This window comes from Xiphophorus couchianus, chromosome 12 (genome assembly GCF_001444195.1).
Source record: "Xiphophorus couchianus chromosome 12, X_couchianus-1.0, whole genome shotgun sequence".
Classification (NCBI taxonomy): Eukaryota; Metazoa; Chordata; class Actinopteri; order Cyprinodontiformes; family Poeciliidae; genus Xiphophorus; species Xiphophorus couchianus.
The window spans coordinates 6,092,551-6,115,036 of NC_040239.1; the positions used below are offsets into that span (position 1 = coordinate 6,092,551).

Consider the following 22,486-nt stretch of genomic DNA (forward strand, 5'->3'; position numbering starts at 1 on the left):
TTCCAAATCATCAATTAGAGTGAAAGGTGGTGTGTGCGATCCACACCAAGTTACAAAAAGTTTGAGATCCATGACCAGACGCTGCAACAGCGTTCAAGGCCAACTCAGGGGCAAGATTGTGTTCAGTGCATCAAGTATAAACCTAGCTTTAGCCTGTCAGCGGTGCAAGTAAAGCCTGGCTTCTCACCGAGCTTATAAATCTGGGGGAAATCCTGAGGAGAACCAGAATCAGTTCTGAGACTTTGCCTTGGCTTCCAAAATCTAAAGATCTAAATCCAATCAAGGATTTTTGAGATGTGTTTGAGAAGCCAGTTCAGTCTAGATTGGCCCCATTTCTTACTTCCAGGACTTAAAGGATCTCCTGTTATTAGATCAGATGCTACTGCATACCTTTTAGGAGTCTAGAAGAATCTATATTTCAGTTGGTCAGGGAGGGTTTGTCAACAAAGGGGGAAACAACACACTCTTAGTCAAGTGGTGTCAAGAAAACTGGTATGAGGTTTGAGATCTATCCAGGTACACACAGAAAAAGGTGCATGAAGGCCTGAAGGAAATAAAGCAATCTTGTGTTTTGATTTATAATGATTGAGTGTTTTGATAATGATTAAGTTGAACATGGATGAACACAATAGGTAAAATGACTGTATGTAAGTAATCACTGAATGATTCTGAAGTGTACGAATCATGATCTGTAATAACATGACAACAATGAAATGATTACGGTTTGATGATTTATAATAAGTGAAAGTGGTGATTAATGCTTATGATTAATGCTTAATGGAAATCAGCACATTGTTTTTAAATATTTGACTGTGTTTAAAAGTTAATCAGAGAAAAGCACATAGTTTTAATGTTAGGAGGAAAAGGGGAAAAAGGAGAAGGGGAACTTGTGAGTTCCTGCTGTCGCAAGCAGTTCTGAACAGATGGCCAGACGCACAGGATGGGTGGGGCGGTATGGTTGGCTAAGAACAACACGCTGAGGAAAGGACGGTACTTTCCATCCCAGCCAGCAGACAGGAGGGGCCGTACTCCCCATACACATACATGGCAGAGAACTGTATATAAGCAGACGGAAAAGGAGAAGTTCTTGTTCTTTGTCTGCGGCACCGAAGTAGAGCTAACAGAAGAAGCAGATCGAGGAAACAACAGCAGACCACACCCTGGAGCCACGGGAAAAGCTGAAGCTTCTTGCCGCCAAAGGAGACAAGTTCCAATCGTCCAACCCGGGTTCCTGATTCGATCGTCGGTTTTGCCTCAACCCAAACATTGCAACAGACTTGGAGAAAAGACAAAGGTTCCGGAGGGATAAGGAGTTGGGTTTTCAAAACAATTGAACCCTCTCTACTTTGCTTCTATTCTAAAGAGGATTTTCCACACAAAGGACAAAGATTCAGACCAAGGTTTTCGGACGTTCCTGTTGCTAAAGATCCACCACCAACTGGGTATGAGTCGAACTTGCTTCCTAAAAAGCTATCTCAGAATCTGCGACATAGGTTAGGGAAAAGAGACAGTAGGGTATGATTGTACATGTTGATCTTATTACACTGCTCTTGAATTATATACAATTGATTATTGATTTGTATGTCACATATCCCTGCTTAAGCTGGCTTAATAAATTCATACTCTAAAATTCTAATGAGGTTGGTGGACATTGGAATTAATTGAGTCATTTACTCATTTTTCAGTTCTTTTAATAAAGGTAAAACTAATGTACATGGTTCTAGTAAAGAGGAGGCTTCATAATTTCCTTTGGTGAGAGTAAAATAATGACCCAGGGACTTACATCCAAGTCACTAAATTTAATCTAGCCGGTTCCAAGAGCAAGTTATATTTTAGAAAGCGAGCTACCGTTAACAGGAGTGGTTATTGGAATTACGCAGCTGTGAGGGCTACTCAGCTGACTGTTTCTTAACTGAAAAGGGTCGTAACTTCTGGATTGGAGGTAGTTAGAGCTAGACGAATCGCTTTCGACACCAGTTTAAATAGATTATCTCTTATAGATCTCTTTTAGGGTAATACCCAGGTCTTAGAGATTTTCCGGACCTGTTAGACAGAGAACTGGTCAGTAGTCAGCCCCGGAGGGTTGTGATGAAGTGGGCGGGGCTAGCTATTGCAGGATAACGGACATGGCGCCCAACGTGGGGCGGAGCCAAGTAGGCGGGCCCTAATAAACCAAGTCAGTAAAAACAGAAGTGTGATTCTGAATAGCTCACTTGGATGGTTAACTCTGAGGGAATAGAGTTAACGGTGACTGATAAGGCCGTCAGTCACAACCCTTGCAGTAACTGTATAGCATGCAGGTGAGGGAAAGCTTCTACTGAGGATAAGTGATAGTATCCAGACAGTGAAGCCAGTAGCCAACACAGCCTGGACCCATCCCTACTCGAGAGCGCAAAGAGAGGCTTTGGGGGATAGGCAACTCGAAGACAAAGACAACAATGAATGAAGAAGAAAGAGGGGAACTGGATCCCCTGCAAAAGCCAGCAAAGGGACAAAGGGCAAGCGACATCAGCCAAGACGGGGAAGATCACCAAACCTGTCTTTCCCAAACTACTATATCACAACTTCCTGTAATGTTGATATTACTCGGTGATGGATTGGATTCCTGGACTGGGACACTGAAAAGGGCTTTCTTCGAATCTCATTATAATACCAATGAGAACAAGGTTCGGGACATAATAAACTACATGATACAGACCCAAATATACTACTGCTCCCGACTTAACGATGGTCACCGACTGGGGGTCATCAAATGCCCAGTGAAAGTTGCTAAGAAGTTGGAAATGAAAGAGTGGCTAGAATGGTTCGCCGAGCTCCTTGAAGGATGGACCGCTGGTGCGTTGAGGATCGTCTACAGCCCCTCTGAAAAGTACGATGGAGTAGTGAAGACCGCTACATTGGCAGCGGGCATCGACGGGATCCTGACAAACCCGCTAGCTAGAGGGGTAAGTCAATACAAAGAGTGTAAAGAAGCCCTGCAGAGGCTGTCGACCTACAAAAGCATCAAAGGAAAGGAGCGAGCCCCGGAGAAGGCAGAATCGGAGGTGGCTGAGGCCCCCTCTCGACTGCCCAGCAGAGCCACAACACCGACAAACCAGCCGAAGCAAGCTCCGCAGGACCTGATAGACCTGACGGACGACGACGACAACATCCCAGCTCTACCGGGATCATCGCGAAACGACGAAATCCCCTCTGAACAGTCAGGAGAGGAAAATCATGAGGGATCGCTCATCGACGGCTTCACCGAGGAGCAGTTGGAGCAAGCGGCCAGGGACTGGTCCCCTCAACGGGATCTGGGGGTCGGGTTTCATCCCCGAGTCCACAGCACGGAGAGAAGGCAGCCACCGCCACCTACGGAGACTCCAGCGGGCAGCAGTTCCGACGAGGACGAGGAGGAATCGGATGAGGAGCTGTGGGACCCCGGCCGCCCCAAGAAAAAGACCCAGAAATCGGATGTATGGAGGATGGCCCGAGAGTTGGCCAAAATACCATCAGAAACCATCAGCATAAGGCTGCAATCCGGGCTCATAATTTATCAGTTTATTGGAGGAATATGGGACCTTGAAGGTGACGGACTGATTGTGTTCACCAATGACAAATACAAGATCCACAATCGAAAGTTCCGACGCAGCCTTAAAAACCAGGCTGGGAAATATTACAAAAAGGATTCAAAGGTGTTGGAAGCTTCCTGTAGTGTAAAAACTAAAGGAGACGTGGTGATAATGAAGGGATACAGTCTCCCTTACGGTGCCGTAATCCTGGTCCCAATTGATGTTTGCAAGAAAGGAGAGAGTCTGGAGGAGTATCGGAAAAAGATGTGGCACGGACTCGAAAGGGGCCTGGTGACTGCCAGCAATGAAAGCATGAGAAGGGTGATGGTGAGCGTGCAGGGACTAAGATCGACAGATTTGCCAGGAGACACCGCCAGGGCGGTCACAGAGAACGGAGTGGTGAACATAGCCAAGACCAACAGTCATTTCTTTGTGTTCAAAGAGGTGGTGGTGGTGGTTGACCCCCGTATGCATCGACTCCGTACGGAACAAGGTGTACGAATGGCAACCGAGATGGAGGAACAATGCCGCATCAGCCACCCAGCAAAGGAGATCAAGAAATATCCCTTAAAAATACCCCAGAGTGGAGTTTCAAACACCACCCAGACCGGCAAGGCCAAGGTTATGGAGCCACTCAGGATAAAGTTAAGGGAAGCACCAGTCGGGCCAGAGTCCCACGCAGCAAGATACGTCAAAGAATTCTCATTCGAGGGAAGCAGCAGTGAACTGAGGCAACCCAACGCGGACAGAGTCAAGGATGAGCAGCTGACGGTCCAGAGAGAAGTAGAACCGATGAAACCAGCCAAGATTCAACCGCTAAACTCCCCCAGGAGGGAACCTCTTCGACAACAACAGTATGAGGACATCAGCGACTCGGAGGAAGGAGAAGAGCAACAGGAGATCGAACATTCTGAAGAAGAAGAAGAGAGTGATCACGGCAGCATCTTCTCCGACCCAAAGCAACCACCGACAGGGCATAAGACACTCCGAACAGGACAGCACCGAGGAAAGAAGAAAGAAATAGAAACCTTTGACATCGAGGGTTCTTCTGAGAGACTGGCGAGAGACGTGACCTGGGGCCCCGTACAGGCTAAAGACGGACGGCGTACGTATGTACCAGAGGTCGGTCAGACAGAGTACCAGATTCCAGCAGGATGGGCCAGCAGGCTGGGAGACAAGGTGCTGCTCGAGGTAGAAGCGACAGTCGGGGAGTGGGCTAACATCCTGATGACACCATCCTGCTCTACCCTGACAGCACACTATTCCCTGACCACCAACTTCAGGAACGCATACATGGGAATTATGTATGATGTGATGCTGCGACGACTGAAGAAAGCGGCCTACAAGTACTCCAGGGAGACTCGACAGAAGCTGGACGAGGTGTCGGCTGATGAAGAGGAGCCGCAGGCGACGTCTTCAGAGCCAGGACCACAGATCCCGCGGGGACCACAAGGAGTGTCAGCCCAGCCACCGGCCACTACTACCGGACAAGATGCATACGCAGAACTAAAGAATCTAAGGCTGGTGATTCGGAGTAAAAACGCAGACGAAAATAATGAGGAGTATTTGAAAGATGTCTGGCCAACTGTGCTATCTACCACCAACCACGAAGGGGCCAAAAAGTTGTGGCTGACCAGCGTGACTGCGGACCCGATGGTTGGAACAGAGTCAGCACAGAGCAACTATGAGAGATTAGTGTTGGAGGACATGGACGACGAAGAGTCCCAGGTGAAGAGGGCTAGAGGACGGCTGGACAAAGGAAGCCGGTTGGAACCGCTTTGGCACACACTAAAGCAAACCGTTTCTCCCGCGAGGTATGTGAAGGTACTGCGTGAGGTGACAAAGGGACGAAGAGGAGAGATTGTGTTTGTGAAACTACCAGTGAGAAGCACAACCGTGGCCCAGATGGATGTGGCAGTGCAGGGATTCGACCTGGAGCAGCAGTACTACGAGGACAAAAGGAAGAAGGAGGCTAGCCAACCAGCCAAGCCACCTGGAAGGGTCAACATCAGACAGCCATCCAACTTCCAGAACAGGCCGTTCCCGCAGGGCACACAGCCATCCAACTTCCAGGGCCGGCCGTTTCAACAGGGAGCACCACCATCCAATTTCCAAAACCGGCCGTTCCAGCAGAAACCACCAGGACCAAAAGGAAGACCGACCAACCCGCCGGCTTCACAAAATCAGCCAGGGAAAGGTCAGTTCCTGACGGATGAGGAATATAAGAAATTGAGCCCAGAACAAAGGACGGCCCTCCGTGAGTCCCGTAAAGCCGGGGCCGGAGGGTCACCAAAGTAATGGCGTCCAGGTCGCGGGTCATTTTAGAAAATGCCTACTGGGAAGGGGACGAAATCTACGCCAAAGTGGAGGGAGTACCCTACCTGGTGGACACCGGAGCGGACGTGTCTATGACCCGCAAAGACCTAGAAACAGCAGGACACCTGAAGGTTCAGTTTGCTAATGGAAAAATAGAAGAAATGCCATACGGGACATGGAAAGGAGTAGTGTGGGTGAAAGGTCCTTACAATCTACTCACAGTAAAAGACTTAGATGAACTCAGTAAAAAGAAAGGCACACATCGCCGACTAGAGCGAAGGCTGACGAGCTTGAAAGCAAGGTTGGTGAAAGTCGGCCCGACCCAAACCGGATCCGGGCAGCAGGACTGGTACAAACCGATTGACATACCAACGGTGACAGAACAGAAGCTCGCAGAGAGTGACTTCTCCCCGGCTGGGAAAGAGAAGCTGCGTGAGATCATCGTTACAGCGCAAGTGGCACGGTTCAAGAACGATTGTGGGGATTTGGGTCCAAAGTTTGTTCATCACATCGAAGGTGGGGTTCATCCACCTGTTCGGCAGTACCCGCTGAATCCGGGAGCAGTCGAGGAGATGGACAAGATAGTGAAGGAGCTGAGCGCCCTGGAAATCATCAGAGAGGAGCTCAACCCGATCACCAACAGCCCCATCCAGGCGGTGAAGAAACCTGAATCGGCTGGAGGGGGTTGGAGACCAGTTATCAACTTCAAGGCCCTGAATCGGAGAACAATAGCAAACCGAGCCAGTCTAATCAATCCCCAAGGAGCGCTGAAAACTCTTCGAGTCAAGAAGTTCAAGTCATGCATCGACCTAGCCAATGGATTTTTCTCTCTACGCATCGCCAGACAATCGCAAGGTAAAACTGCATTCACCCACAAAGTCAAGAGCTATGTGTGGCAAAGGTTACCCCAGGGATACAAGAACTCCCCAAACGTGTTCCAGTCAGCAGTGATGGAAGTACTAGGGGACGTAGGTGCAACTGTGTACATTGATGATGTCTTTATTGCTGATGACACAGAAGAAGAACACCTACAAAGACTACAAAAAGTGGTAGAAAACCTCACCAAGGCAGGCTTGAAGCTAAACCTCAAGAAATGTCAATTTGGACAGTTCCAAGTGAATTATCTGGGTTTCCAAGTCACGTCGGACTTGGGACTCTCAGATGGGTACAGAGAAAAGCTGACGAACATTCAACCACCTCAGTCAGAGAATGACTTACAGAAGATATTAGGACTATGCAACTACGTCCGGGACCACGTACCCAATTATCAGAAGTATGCCAAACCTTTATACAAATGCCTGAGAAAGAGTGAGGAGGACGAGAAGGATGGAAAAAGACCCTGGGTTTGGACAGCAGCGAATCAACAGAACCTGGAAGAATTGAGAAAAGCCATTCAAGCAGCTGTGAGACTGGAGCCAAGAAGTTTGTCAAAAAGACTGGTGGCAGAAATCAGCTGTGAGAATGACGATGCCATGATCAAAGTGAGTAATGAAAATGGAGGCTTGGTTACCCTGTGGAGTTACACCCTGACTTCTGTTGAGAGGAAATATCCGCAGGAGGAGAAAGAGCTAGCGGTGTTAGCTCGTTACTGGGGTGTGCTGAAGGATCTAGCACAAGGACAACCAGTTAAAGTCATCACACAGAGCCAAGTTCATAAGTATCTAAGAAAAGGTACCGTGGAAAGTACTAAAGCAACTAACACACGGTGGGGAAGATGGGAAGACATCCTGCTGGACCCGGAGCTTGAGATTGGGCCAGCACAACCCACCAGTAAGAAGAAACCGCCAGAGACATCTGAGAAGCCAAAACAACCGGAATGGACAATCTACACCGATGGATCCAGAAAGGGGTCCGACCAGTCGGCATACTGGGGATTTATTCTGAAGCAAGACGGCAAGGAAAAATGCCGTCAGAAAGGAAAAGCTCCCGGTAGTGCTCAAGCCGGAGAAGTGACGGCCGTACTGGAAGGATTGCTGGAGCTGGTGAAAAGGAAAATCAGGAATGCCAGGTTAGTAACCGACAGTTACTACTGCGCTCAAGCCCTTAGAGAAGACTTGGCCATTTGGGAAGAAAATGGTTTCGAGACAGCGAAGGGCAAGCCAGTGGCACACAGAGACTTGTGGAAAAAGATTGCTGAGCTAAAACTACAACTGGAAATAGATGTTGAGCATCAAAAAGCACACACGCATGAGGGAGCTCATTGGCGTGGGAATGATGAAGTGGACTGTTATGTCCAGCAAAGAAAGATCGTCTTTGTCGGTACCGAGAAGTGGGACAACACTCCCAGAGGACGGGAGGTCCCAGAAGAGTACGTGGTTGAGGTCGTGCGGAGCATGCATGAGGCCCTTGGACATGCAGGCGTACGACCTACCCGTAAGGAGCTGGAGGAGCAAGATCTTTGGATCCCAGTGAAACAAGTCCAACGCGTGCTAAGGGACTGTGAAGTATGTGGACAATACAACGCAGGTCGCCGAGGGCAGCGGATGGAGGGGTTATCCATCAAAAGCACGGTCCCCTGGGGTTCAGTCTGCATGGATGTTGCAGGCCCCATGGGGATAACAGGAAGAAGAGGTGAGAAGTACCTCTTAGTGCTGGTGGATTCTATGTCGGGGTTTGTAACTACAAAAGCAGCCAGGAAAGCAAACGGCAACAGTGTTGTCGGCATGCTGGAACAAGTATGCAGTGCCCTGGGAATCCCGAAAGAGCTGCGCACGGATAATGGGACTCATTTCCGTAATTCACAGGTTGACCAATGGTGCCAAAAGTTTGGAGTAATGCGAGTTTACTCTCCACCCTATACCCCACAAGCTAACGGAGTGGTGGAACGAGCCATAGGGTTAGTGAAAAGCTGGATAGCTAAAAATGCTAACACCAACAGTTGGAGCACACAGGCGGTGGAAATAGGGCAGGCCCTGAACGACAGAAGCAGAGCCGAGAGGCCCGCCCCTGCAATGGAGCTCAACCAACGGCCGTTCACCACGAAGGAAGTGGGGCGGAGCTCCAGCGACAAAAAGGAGAAGCTGACACCCAGAGTGCCATTCCGAGAGGGACAGCGCGTGTGGGTCAAAGCAAGAGAGCAACCTGTAAATGCAGCAGTAAAACCCAAGTTTGAGACCACTGACATCGTCAAGCAAGTACTGGATAGGAACACAGTATTGCTGAAAAGAAAAGGGATTCAAGGAGTTGAGCAGCTCAAGCCGGTTCCTGACTAAAGTGAAACAGAAGCCGGTGAAATGGCCAGTGAATCATGTACCATTCCACCCTATATCGGACTGGCCACCGTGAAAGGGGTGGTTATAATTAGAAGAACACCTTCAGGGATTTGGGCAGGACGAGCCCTGAAGAAATTGGATTGGGCTAAAAAGGGAGTCCTGTCGGAGGAGCGACAGATGCTGATATGGGCAAGAGCTAAAAGTCGCTGTCCGGTTTGTTTAGTAAACAACCCACTCCCCATCACCTGGGAGGGACCGGGCCGTGAGAAACCCAGGCAACAAGGAGCCACCGCAGAGATACTACAACATCTCCGCGTCTCTCCGGTTACGGTTTTGAACAACACCATCTGTGGGAACTGCCGGGTAGGTTACCTGCCCCGACTTCAGTTGGAGACCCAATGGAGCTGGCAGAATGACGAACCAAAAAGCTGTTATTGCGTCTGGGATGGGGACGATCTCCATCACTGTTCTACTTGCGAAGACCAGCTGGGGAGAGGAGAACTGACTTTGACAGGTCAGGCTGAGGGATGGCAGGTGACGAGGTTTTACAGCTCGCTGCGATATTACAGAACATATGGACAAGTACAACCAAATCACGGGAGCCCCATACCGATAATATTACCGGGACCTTCAGCTCCCCCAAACACCCCGGAAGAAGCGGATCCATGGGTGTGGAGGAGGGAAGAAGGGCCCCATGATGTCCTGTGGGATTCTGTTCATGCTGCCTGGCCATATGAAGCTGCCGGAGCATCCCTGTCATTTCCACCATTGAACACCAGCCACTCCCCTGTGATCTTCCGTGTCCATCGGCCTCACGCGTACCAACCATCAGCTGAGGGGCTAAGTGCACTCCCAGATGACACCAGAGACCGAGCCGTTAATGGGGGTTGGACAGGCCCCTGGGAGCTGACCACATGGGCACATCTGATTTTGGAAGTCATCAATGACTGCACAATTCCTGTGGTGGATTTACCGGACGTGCCAAGGGAAGATGGGGTACGCTGCTCAGATATGTATTACTACACCACTGAGGTGGACGGGTGGGGCAGCAATGCGGTAAGACCTAAGGAAAAGTCTTGCCTGTACTGGATAACAGCGGAGTCCCAGTTTCGGGATGGAGTTTTGCAACACCCGGGAGGCGTGGCCCACAGAGCGGGTACGCCCTCCGATCCTAGCACCTCCTGCCAGATTCAGCTGTCAGTGCGCATGATCACCGTCCCCTTTAAAGGAATCTACTCCGTCGGAGCAGCCATCAAAGCGGTGCCAGACGAGCAGAATTACGCCACCGTGTCCTACACCGAACCGGAGCCTCCTAAGAAGAAACCCAAGACCCACGCCTGGCAGAAGCTCGCTTCAGCATTTCCATGGAGGAAGAAGAACCAAGACTAACGGATAAACCGGAAGGGGGAAAACGAGTCGCCAAGTCCCAACGTCAGTCGAAACTCACAAGACGGAAAGGTACAAAGGTTTTTGTAACTAAAATGTTCAAAGTAGGAGCTGGAGTCTCGTCGGGACTATCAGATAAAGGTCCGTTTCTAAGACTCCCTACTACTTCTATACTACTTGATATGCCGAGAGAGGACTTCACTCTTTCCAATCCGCTCACCGAAGCATATTTTCTCAAGTACCTCATATATCTTCGACCCACTGATTTCCAGCATACAAAAAAGGTGGGGGAAAGTGAAGAGTACACGTCACCCCCTCCAACGAAGCCACATTTATTCATCCCTACCGCACCGCCTGCTTGGCAAGGACGAGGGTCCAGTAACACGGTCCATTATGCATCAATTTCACCTATGAGCCCAAGATCTCTGCCATGGACTTTTAATACAGTGTATCACAGGGTACAGGGGATCGAACTACGGATACGGTGGGGTCCCCATTACCTTGAACCACTGCAAGGACTGTATTGTGAGATTTCACTTAATGACATGATTATTTGGACCACATCACCAAGTATGGCAAAAACCATAGTAAAGAGGGAAATGAATCCAGAATGTTATATATTTAATAACACCAGGCTTCCATTGAAATTGGAAATAGACAGGGTCTACCCCAATCCACCACACCAGAGGACTTTTACCCCGTCAACCTGGGGGTACCGCACCAGACTAACTTTGCATGGGCAACCTTTGTACACCTACATCTCAGTACCCGCCCCAATAGGGTACAATCACGAATCTTGGTATGACCAGGCGTTGAAAAACGGCACCGCCCAAGGCCCGTTTCCTCGGCCGCACTATTGGAGGGTGTTCCACTGGAAGTGGGTGTGGAGGGGGTTGGAGCCCGACTTACCCTACCCCTCTCCTATAATTACAGCCTTGCAACAGAGAAGAGCCACCAGACGGGTTGCGAAGAACCCTGCTCAACAAGGCTGCATCAAGGCTTTAAGAAAAATTTGTACAACGCCTGATGCACCGGATCCCAGAGAATCACTAATCTGGCCAGGATGGATGCCATCGGCATGAGGCGCAAGCCTACAGACCAGGGTTGGCTGGATTCAACATCGGATTCGGACAGCTCTACTGACACTGACGACGACTCGGACACCTCTAACGAACCTTTGCTACGGAAAACGACTACGATAACAGGAAAATCCCTTTGCCTGAAAGGGCTGCTGATGCTTCTTGCTTTGCTATTTGCTGCTGCTGTTCTCGCTACGATCTTCTACTTCATCGGAGTTGGACCGTGGTACCTTACGCATACAAAGGTCACTTATGGACATTCCAAGTATGCCACCTTCAACTGCTGGAATACAAGCACCACGGCTATTTTTGTGCCATGGGACAACGAAACTTCTGCCCAGAATCGAACCGGATTATTCGCCAAAGAAAACGGCAAAAAGTATGTGGAAAGCCGAGCCTACAAATTGAACGACTCCTCTCTAGACGACCTCCTGAATCGGACCTGGGAGATCTACGCCTATGACTTCCTCAACACCGGAGCGCTCTGCTGGATACGGGTTCTACAGCGCAAGGAACGACGGACCATCAGGTGTAACTGGATTCATCCGGATCAAGGATTTCCAGAATGGCATTGCAACATGGCTTGTCGATCACTACTACTGTTGCCGAACCAGGGGTACTGGGATACCGAAGTAGTATACCCGGCCCCGCACAGGTCCTCAGGCTGTCGGGCCTGGCTCCCACGAGGGGAGTTTTGGGGCGACTATCACCTAAATTGCAGAGAGGATGTCAACATCACAGAGCGATCGCGGGTTAACAGCACCTCCCGAAACGACTTTCTCGATTGGGCAACGAGGCCGCCCCCCAACGACAGTTTGACTAACATTACGGCCTTCCTGATTCGACAAGGTCCAACACGGTTTATGTACCAATCTGACCAGCAGCATTGTTATAGGAACCACTTTAGGTGGTTAAATGCCTGCCTCTGGAATAAGTTTGTCAAATGCAGGGGCCAAAATTATATTGTCACAGCTGTAGAGGAATACCGGTCGGATTTCTGGCACTCTGTACGATCAATACGGACAGAAATTGAAACCTGGCTAAATAACACATTCCCATGGACATATATAGCCAAAGACCAAACGTTCTTTGAGGGAGACTTCCCCGAGGGAGCAGTTCGCTCTCTTGCTGGGTTAGATGACTTTCACATTGCCAACTTACGTACTCAACCCCTTCCAACTCCTGATGACCTTCTGAGCGCTCCTAAAGGCGACTTTGCAAAGATTGACAAATGTGTTGCGCGCAGTATTTTTGATAGCCTTAATAACACTTGCTGGGTGAAAACCCACTCGTCACCACGATGTGACCTCGTACAAACTAGCAAGACCTTCTATTCCACCTGGAGGTATCACTGCCCTAGTCCTGACGTCCTTCCGACCGCTAAATGGGCTTTACGGGCCTGGTATGAGGATTATTCTCGGAATTGGGACTGGGAATGGTGGGGACTTCAGCAAAAAGAACTTCAAGCCTGGGTTATACCCTGTCTCCGTGAGTCTACCAATTATTGGATCAAGTACCAATACCTCGCCACAGTTTATTCTAAGAACCGCATGATTTGGCCTGGGGTTTTTTGGAGACCTGAAAACTACGTCAACCCCAGACCCTGGCGCATGACTTGTAAAAATAACACGCGACAAGTCCTTGAGTGTGTCATAAGTTTAGCCAGAAGACCCTGCCATGAGGTTCGAGGTTGGGAGAGCTACTGCAAACAACATTATGCCGATGAGTATGACACTCACTCTTCAGAAGTTACTTGGCGCAAAATCAATGGTACATGGCGGAGGGCTATTGTGAGCGGAAAGACCTGTACCGACGCAATCCTAGGTTACCACCTCCAGAAGCGCAAGAGTATTCTGGGTCTGCCAGTTCCCTTCATCCCAAACCCCCTTATAGCCATCGCCGAAGGACATGCTTTCCGAAAGAGTATATGTGATGGGAAAGTAGACCCCGGGTTTGACTGGATTGGACCTAATCTTTTGTATTCCAACCTCACCTGCACAATCTCTAAGGAGATTTGGCAGAAATGTGGCGAAGGAGCGGACCAACACGACTGTTTCTGGTATGAAACTATGGGAGCAACCATCGTGACCGCAATCACCGAGGTTGTCGAAGAGGCTGCTAGTGTGGTGGAAGGGGGCCTCCACATTGTTGAGCAATGGCTGCTGAGTGCGCTGAGTATGCTGTGGCCATACATCCTGGGCCTACTGGGTGTGGCCGTGGCTTTAATCGTCGGCAAAGTCGTCCTGGAGGTGTGGCTGAAAGCACTTTGTCGTTGCAAAAAGAGGGAGTACCAGCCCCTCCCCCCGAAGGAGGAGCCTGCTTCTGCATAAAAGACAGCTACCGTGTGCCTGCGAGCCATTCAATCCTCGCTGCAGCTGCCGACAACATCGGAACCAAAAGAACCACCATCGGACATCATGACATCTAACTCTTCAACCAACACATCGAATCCCAACTCACTTTTTGCTCCAATTCAAGTGAGTACCCTTGAGCACTTAGGGGTTACCCTGGCCTGGGTACTCTACTGCCACACTGGTTCCTGGCCCAGGGGACATCCTATGAGGATCTTCGTTGCGCTACAAGGATATGTCAAGCTTATCCTACGACCCATCATCCTCCAGAAATGGGGGTTAGCTTCATCCCTCTTCGCTTGTTACCTGATGGGCCGTACCCGCATCAACTGGCGCAGGGGCGTTGTGGTCTGCCTATGGCTCGTCACCGACACCACAGCCCTGATACTGGAGTTGGTCTTTGGGGGTCGTCAAGCCACTCGAACCGCCCCACTTAAGATCCTCACAGCTATTCTAGAAGGGCTCTTCGCAGTATCTATCCTCGTCTACTTAGCGCGCCAAGCCTTGTCCATCAAAGGTCAGAGCAGGCGCATATGGCTACAAAAGTGGATAGTTCTGGCTCTTTGGGCAACGGTTTGGGGGATCTTGGTGGTCCTCTACTGGCTTCAGGAAACCTCAGACCTAGCCATCGTTGTATGGATGATGACCTATGCTGCAATATTCCATGATTCCGCTCATGTCTATGATTGGGGCGAACCAGCTCCAGATCACGACATTCCGGTTCCTGTGATTAATTCTCCCTGGCTGGCAGCCCAAGCAGGCACACGAGCTTAAACCAGTTACACTCTCCGCTTTCGCTTTTGCATATTCGTTGTGTTATTGTTAATCCGAAACCCCTAATCGTGAAGTTACCTAGGTTGCTGTTTCTTCTCAGGCACCAACCTGCTGTGTGGGATGTGGGATCGCCGCAGAGTCCTATGGATTCATATGGGTTGCATCGTCCTCCCGCTGGTGTCACCGTTGCGTGAGCAGCCGTATCACCGATGTAACGGCAATTCTCTGCGCCACAGGGCAAGGAGATTTGCCTTACATAGCGGCCTCCACATCTCGATCCCTGGAACGGGTGCACAAGATAGTGTGGACCTCTGCCTTTGGCCAAGAAGACGACGACCTTACCACATCTCCAATGCACACGGGACTCCTGCTGCCCGTGATCCAGAAATTATGGGAGCACCAGCTTACTCGACAATGCCTGCCAACTCTACACCTTCTCGATGGACGAGTTGTGGCAGTGGGCGAGTACCTTCCACCAGCGTGTCCCATGTCGCCGGATATGTTTATCGATGTCGGATGCCAAACCAGCAGTGCGACTAACAGAAAAGGTACCCAAACTGAGATTCTCAGTTCATCTCACCAAGCGTGCCAGACAGAAGACACCCTCTTCGTGTCATCTCCTTCACCGGATCCACCTTCAACCGATATGGATTTTCAGGATCTGCTGACTGAGTTAGAGGGATTCTGTGACAACCCACCGACACTGCCAGACTCTGAGATGGATCTGTCTTCGCTTCTGCAATCTTCCCTGGAGGACATTAGCCCTCCCGGATCAGCAGGATCTCCACTTCGTCCACAGTTGGACGCCGAGTGCTGGATTTCTCCGCCGTCCAATCTGACGGAGTATGAGGTTGTGGATACCTGGACTCCATCATCATCTCCGGTTGCCTGCTACGAACAGGACATCTTGACTGCGGATTGCGGTGATGGACTTGACCTCTTTTGACTTAGGACTTTGTGTTTTCTGCGATGCACCGTCCGATCTCAAGGAGGGGGTGTCAAGAAAACTGGTATGAGGTTTGAGATCTATCCAGGTACACACAGAAAAAGGTGCATGAAGGCCTGAAGGAAATAAAGCAATCTTGTGTTTTGATCTATAATGATTGAGTGTTTTGATAATGATTAAGTTGAACATGGATGAACACAATAGGTAAAATGACTGTATGTAAGTAATCACTGAATGATTCTGAAGTGTACGAATCATGATCTGTAATAACATGACAACAATGAAATGATTACGGTTTGATGATTTATAATAAGTGAAAGTGGTGATTAATGCTTATGATTAATGCTTAATGGAAATCAGCACATTGTTTTTAAATATTTGACTGTGTTTAAAAGTTAATCAGAGAAAAGCACATAGTTTTAATGTTAGGAGGAAAAGGGGAAAAAGGAGAAGGGGAACTTGTGAGTTCCTGCTGTCGCAAGCAGTTCTGAACAGATGGCCAGACGCACAGGATGGGTGGGGCGGTATGGTTGGCTAAGAACAACACGCTGAGGAAAGGACGGTACTTTCCATCCCAGCCAGCAGACAGGAGGGGCCGTACTCCCCATACACATACATGGCAGAGAACTGTATATAAGCAGACGGAAAAGGAGAAGTTCTTGTTCTTTGTCTGCGGCACCGAAGTAGAGCTAACAGAAGAAGCAGATCGAGGAAACAACAGCAGACCACACCCTGGAGCCACGGGAAAAGCTGAAGCTTCTTGCCGCCAAAGGAGACAAGTTCCAATCGTCCAACCCGGGTTCCTGATTCGATCGTCGGTTTTGCCTCAACCCAAACATTGCAACAGACTTGGAGAAAAGACAAAGGTTCCGGAGGGATAAGGAGTTGGGTTTTCAAAACAATTGAACCCTCTCTACTTTGCTTCTATTCTAAAGAGGATTTTCCACACAAAGGACAAAGATTCAGACCAAGGTTTTCGGACGTTCCTGTTGCTAAAGATCCACCACCAACTGGGTATGAGTCGAACTTGCTTCCTAAAAAGCTATCTCAGAATCTGCGACATAGGTTAGGGAAAAGAGACAGTAGGGTATGATTGTACATGTTGATCTTATTACACTGCTCTTGAATTATATACAATTGATTATTGATTTGTATGTCACATATCCCTGCTTAAGCTGGCTTAATAAATTCATACTCTAAAATTCTAATGAGGTTGGTGGACATTGGAATTAATTGAGTCATTTACTCATTTTTCAGTTCTTTTAATAAAGGTAAAACTAATGTACATGGTTCTAGTAAAGAGGAGGCTTCATAATTTCCTTTGGTGAGAGTAAAATAATGACCCAGGGACTTACATCCAAGTCACTAAATTTAATCTAGCCGGTTCCAAGAGCAAGTTATATTTTAGAAAGCGAGCTACCGTTAACAGGAGTGGTTATTGGAATTACGCAGCTGTGAGGGCTACTCAGCTGACTGTTTCTTAACTGAAAAGGGTCGTAACTTCTGGATTGGAGGTAGTTAGAGCTAGACGAATCGCTTTCGACACCAGTTTAAATAGATTATCTCTTATAGATCTCTTTTAGGGTAATACCCAGGTCTTAGAGATTTTCCGGACCTGTTAGACAGAGAACTGGTCAGTAGTCAGCCCCGGAGGGTTGTGATGAAGTGGGCGGGGCTAGCTATTGCAGGATAACGGACAGTGGTCATAATGTTATGCCTAATCGGTGTGTTTAAAGCGTGCTGTATTTAAGAGCTGTGGGAAAATTCAGTCTGAAAAAGGGTGTAGAAACCCTGAAGCCAATATGAACGATTATGAGACAGGTTAGCTGAACCGTGCTGTTATTAAATGACTCACCTGTTCTCATTGCTTAAAAATATGGGCAGTAAATTTTGAATGTTTTTAGGTATGCGTGGAGGGCATATTAAAAGGCACTTTTACCTCAAATGTTTTCTAGATGAGCAAAAACAATTGTTTAACTCTAAATAAACAGAAATTTACTTGAGTTGGATCTGACTTTGGATAATGCATTTGTAGAAAGACCAGTGCAGTTTATAACTCAACTCAGGAAATTTGCTGTTTTCAAACAAACAAGCAGAGACAATATAAACTCTGTGGTAGCTGAATTATTCAGCTAGATTCTAACAAACTGTTCTAGCAAGCAGAGCTACAGAATAGCCACCTCTATCAAATGCAGGAAACAAATGAAGGGTGGCTGAGAGGGTGGTCTCACAGCTGTTTGCCTGTGTCAGGCAGTGGAAAATATTTATTTCTTCTGATGTGGTGTAGAATAAAAAGGGAACAGATCTTCTGTTGGGAGTGGATGCCCTTGGTCTGCATATCTACGAGCCGGAAAACAAACTGACACCCAAATGCTCCTTCCCATGGAACGAGATCCGCAACATATCCTACAGCGACAAGGAGGTGGGAGAATCTGTAGTTGACGTTCATGTTTTATTCACTTTAATGAAATCAGAATTAAAAACAGTTTTAATTTTCATTGCAAACATGCAGCCCTGCTGAACAGTTTAATATGCATTTCCTGTCTGCTTAAGAAAACAATCCTGGTATTTCCTTTTGTCTCGATGTTTAGTTTACCATCAAACCTTTGGACAAGAAAACCAATGTCTTCAAGTTCAACTCTTCACGACTAAGAGTCAACAAGCTGGTGAGCTCAGCAGAAGTAAATTGGTTTTGATAATGATGTCCCCAATGTGATTTGAACCTGCGTTTGGTTTCGATTTCACTTTTTAGATTTTGCAGCTGTGCATAGGGAACCATGACCTGTTCATACGCCGACGTCGAGTGGACTCTCTTGAGGTCCAGCAGATGAAGTCTCAAGCCAGAGAAGAGAGGGCCAGAAAGCAGGTAGAGACATCAGAAGGTTAAGTGTGGTTCACTTACAGTGGGAAAGCAAACGCACTGTCAAGTAAACCAAAGAAAGCTGATTGATGGACTTATATTTGATCTGAAAACATTTAATTCGTCACTCATCTTCTGTGCTACCGCCGCAGCAGATCACAGCTTCTGTTGATGGCGCCCCAACCCACCAGTCGTAACTGTGTGACGTTGTTCTGGCGGCTTGATTCCACATTTCACTCAATCAAAGTCCCTGGACTATCATGGTGTGAAAGCGCACACAAGTCAGATTTAACCAAGCACAGCAGAAGAAGATTAGGGCAATCTAAAATCTTCCACTCTCAGAGTGAATTCTACTTACTTTGAGGATTCTTTTATTTTTATCACCATTTGTAATAGAGATTTTAATTCACTGTAATTTGTCTAGTTTAATTTAAATATTGTATTTTCTAAAATATTTGTGTGTTTGAATGTTGTTATATCATACAGTTGCATACAAGGCATATTTTTGTTTTTTTATTGTATTTATAGGGTTTAACTAGTTTAGACTATATGCTGCTGCTGCCTGATAAAGTTCATCTATCTAAAAATCTGAATAACAGCTATACATTGGACTAACTAGGACTTAAAAGCAGAGCTTTCTCAATTTTACTTTTTCTTTTATGTTACAGAATAAGATGATCCGACGCACACGTTTAAATTAGACTGCCATGTTTTGGTTTTTCTCAACAGATCAGCCATACACTGAATTGATGTTAAGACAAGCAGAATGGGCCGAGCTTTTCACATGCTGAAATCATCAAAACACTGAAGGAATGTTTCGTTATTGCATTTCGGCAATACAATGTTTAATTTAAAAGAGAATTTATTTGTTTATTTGCATCTTCAAATGGATTTCTTCTGTTGTATAAAAAGGTTTATTAAATGAAAAGGCTTCAGAATGTGGCAGTTTTTTATGCAATGAATCAATCATTCATTAATTGAATGACCGATTACTAAAACAATTATTAGATGCAGTCCTAATATTCTTACATTTTGCATTTAAACCAATGCAATGGCTGATTCTCAAAATGCATTCTGCAGCCACAAGAAAAAACAGTGAAAACCCCTATCAGTCTAAAGATAAAATAAAGTCTGTGTCAGTCTTTTTATTTGCTTGTCTTTGTTTATGTGGTTTATATGTTTATTTTAAATCTTTCAATAGAGCTTTTTTTACTGCTCTTCCCTGTTTATGCCATCCAGGTAGAGCGGCAACGTCTGCAGAGGGAAAAGCAGCTGCGAGAGGAAGCAGAGCGAGCCAGGGACGAGCTGGAGAGGAGGCTCATTCAGCTGCAGGATGAGGCTCACATGGCCAATGAGGCATTAGTAAGTTTCAAATGGTTTTCTCCGTCCAAGACTTATCTTTTTTGGACAATTACACATAAAGGAAAGGTTCAAAGTAAGAAAAGTTGACAAACTGGATTCCACGTAGCATTAGCACATTGCTTACCTTCTCCAAGTGTGTTTCCCTTTTTTTTTTTAAAATGACTTAATCATTTCCTTGACAATATTCTCTATTTTCTCTATATCTACTTTTGTCCTGTCTTCTACAATGTTGTTTTATCTGTGTGCTTTGCTTTAGATGTCTATATTTCCTGCAAGGGTTTGACTTTTCTTCTTTCCATCTCCCTCCTAATGTGAGATTTTATTTTCCCCACTCCAGCTGCGCTCAGAACAGACGGCAGACCTGCTGGCTGAAAAGGCCCAGATTGCAGAGGAGGAGGCCAAGCTGTTGGCCCAGAAAGCTGTCGAGGCTGAGACGGAGATGCAGCGCATCAAAGTGACCGCCATGCGTGGCCAGGAGGAGCGACGCGTTATGGAACAGAAGATGCTGGAGGCTGAGATGCGAGCTCTCAAGATGGCTGAAGAGTCAGAAAGGAGGTGGGGAGGAGAACAAAGACGACTGGCTGGTAGAATATAATGTGTGCCATGCATGCTGAAGTGACTGCAAAGTATATCTGGTTGGCTTTGTGAATTTTATGTCTTTCTCAATGCTAGAGCCACCATTTATAACCAGGTCCTGTTATTATTTCTACCTTGCATATATGTGCTCAAAACATGCAATATTCTTGCATCTTTAAATAACTTTTTCCCTCTTTGTATTAACTTTCCAAGAGTTTTTCCTATGTTTTAAAAGGCAAACCCTTCAAAGAAAGAAGCTTGAAAAGGTAGTTCCTAAATAACTCATAGAGCTCACACACTACCCTGATATTTTTGAGTTAATATGAAGCTTGTGCTTCATACCAAGTTTGCTTGGTAGCTCTGTGAATACTCACTGTTCTTAAAGCATAAAATAACAAACCTGGTCAAAAAGTAGGTTAGTTAAGTTGTTAGTTTGCCAATTGATTGATGCTAGGAGATTTTAATAGTTGATCTATAATACTTGAGATTTTTGTGTTATCTGTAGTTGTATAAAGAATTTCTTTCTGCAGAAGATGGGATTAGGAATAAAGTAGAACATCCCATTTTGACTTGAGATGGCAAGATTTTTTTTGTCACTTCTCCAAAAAGCTCAATAAATGACAATCATTTCATATTTATAGCAAAATAGTATACATGCCATCACCAATATCACTTCACAGTTTCTACTCCACGGTTTATTAGGCAATCGCTTCAAATAGGCACCATTAACCACTTGGGTGTAACTCCAATTTCTGGATGAGCACTTTTCTGCAGCAGGAAAAATTTCAACCTGCACCACTCAACATGTAAATGACTACATCCACTCAAACGCTGGAGGCACATAGCTCACCCACATTGGCAAGGAACTTCAGAGCATTCAGGAAAATGAGCAAAAGGGAGGGAAAAAAACATAACCAGTGGGTAAAAACACTCTTACTTCTCTGTTTGCACACTAATTGATGAAAAAAGGTAGTTTGAAATAATGGCCTTGTAGTGTTTCACACTGATTACCTGGGTGTGATGTTTCTGAATCACTGTGTGTTAATTATCAAATATCATTTAGATTCGCTTATACTATTTGGTCTCTTCGTTCTGGGGGGTAAATTAACGTGTCATTTGCTATCTGTTTGTTCATCAGGGCTAAAGAGGCTGATCTGCTGAAGCAGGACTTGCAGGAAGCCAGGAATTCAGAGCGCAGAGCAAAAAACAAGCTGCTGGAGATGACCAGCAAGGCCATCTATACGGTAACTGACCAGCACATGTCAAACTGTCCAATACAGAGAGTGGTGTTCAGGTGCACTACATGTGTATGTGCAATCTAACTGATACGTTACTGTCAACCAAGAAGATTGAAGCAGGTGTAGGACATTTTGCCTCTTTGTAAAGCAAAAAAGGTGTAAAGGTGTATTTTGTACTCAACATTTCTGGACACTAAATGACGTCTTCTGCCACGGGACATACCCACAATATCTCAGTTTGTACTTGTCTGGGAATTTTTTCAATTTAAGATGATTTCCTATGTTCTACTGCTAGTTTATTATAAGAAAATATGGTTGTACGACTCTAATACATAATGCCTACAATCAGGAGATTAAGAGTTGTTTGGGTTTCAGCATATATCTGTTGTATAATATGACATATGAGTCTAATCAAATATAGATCAAAACTTAAATAAATGAAAATGAATGGATGAGATTTTACAATTTTTATGACTCTATCTCCAAACATTATGGAAAAACTAGAATACAAAGAAAAACCGCTGATGTGTGTTAGGTTAAATAGACCGATACAAAGTGGTTGGTTTATAGGTACAAAAGGGAAGTAGAAAGTGATAGAAAAACAAGAGTCAATAGTGGAGTAAAAATTTAATCGGGGCCTACTAAAGCAGTTGACAACCAATGGTATATTTATAATGGAAGATTTGCCCTTTGTTGAAAGAAGACGCTGTTTTCAGACTTCTGTCTCTTTTTAATATTCAACCATTTGAAATGCATATTGCTTAGAAAAATTGACAGAATATTTAACAAGTGAATATTAAATAAATGATTTGGTCTGGGTGAGAGAGCTTAAGCT

At 46.5% G+C, this 22,486-nt stretch overlaps 1 protein-coding gene across 1 annotated transcript in view; it reads left to right on the top strand.

Moving 5' to 3' along the window:
* The window catches only part of nf2a (NF2, moesin-ezrin-radixin like (MERLIN) tumor suppressor a), a 47,273-nt gene that overhangs the window by 14,960 nt on the left and 9,827 nt on the right, over positions 1-22,486 (top strand). Inside the window, exons 8-13 of the mRNA XM_028033584.1 lie at positions 17,903-18,037; positions 18,207-18,281; positions 18,368-18,481; positions 19,715-19,837; positions 20,175-20,392; positions 21,552-21,657. Of these exons, the coding sequence (XP_027889385.1) occupies positions 17,903-18,037; positions 18,207-18,281; positions 18,368-18,481; positions 19,715-19,837; positions 20,175-20,392; positions 21,552-21,657 (771 nt within the window). The remainder of the gene's footprint in view (positions 1-17,902; positions 18,038-18,206; positions 18,282-18,367; positions 18,482-19,714; positions 19,838-20,174; positions 20,393-21,551; positions 21,658-22,486) is intronic.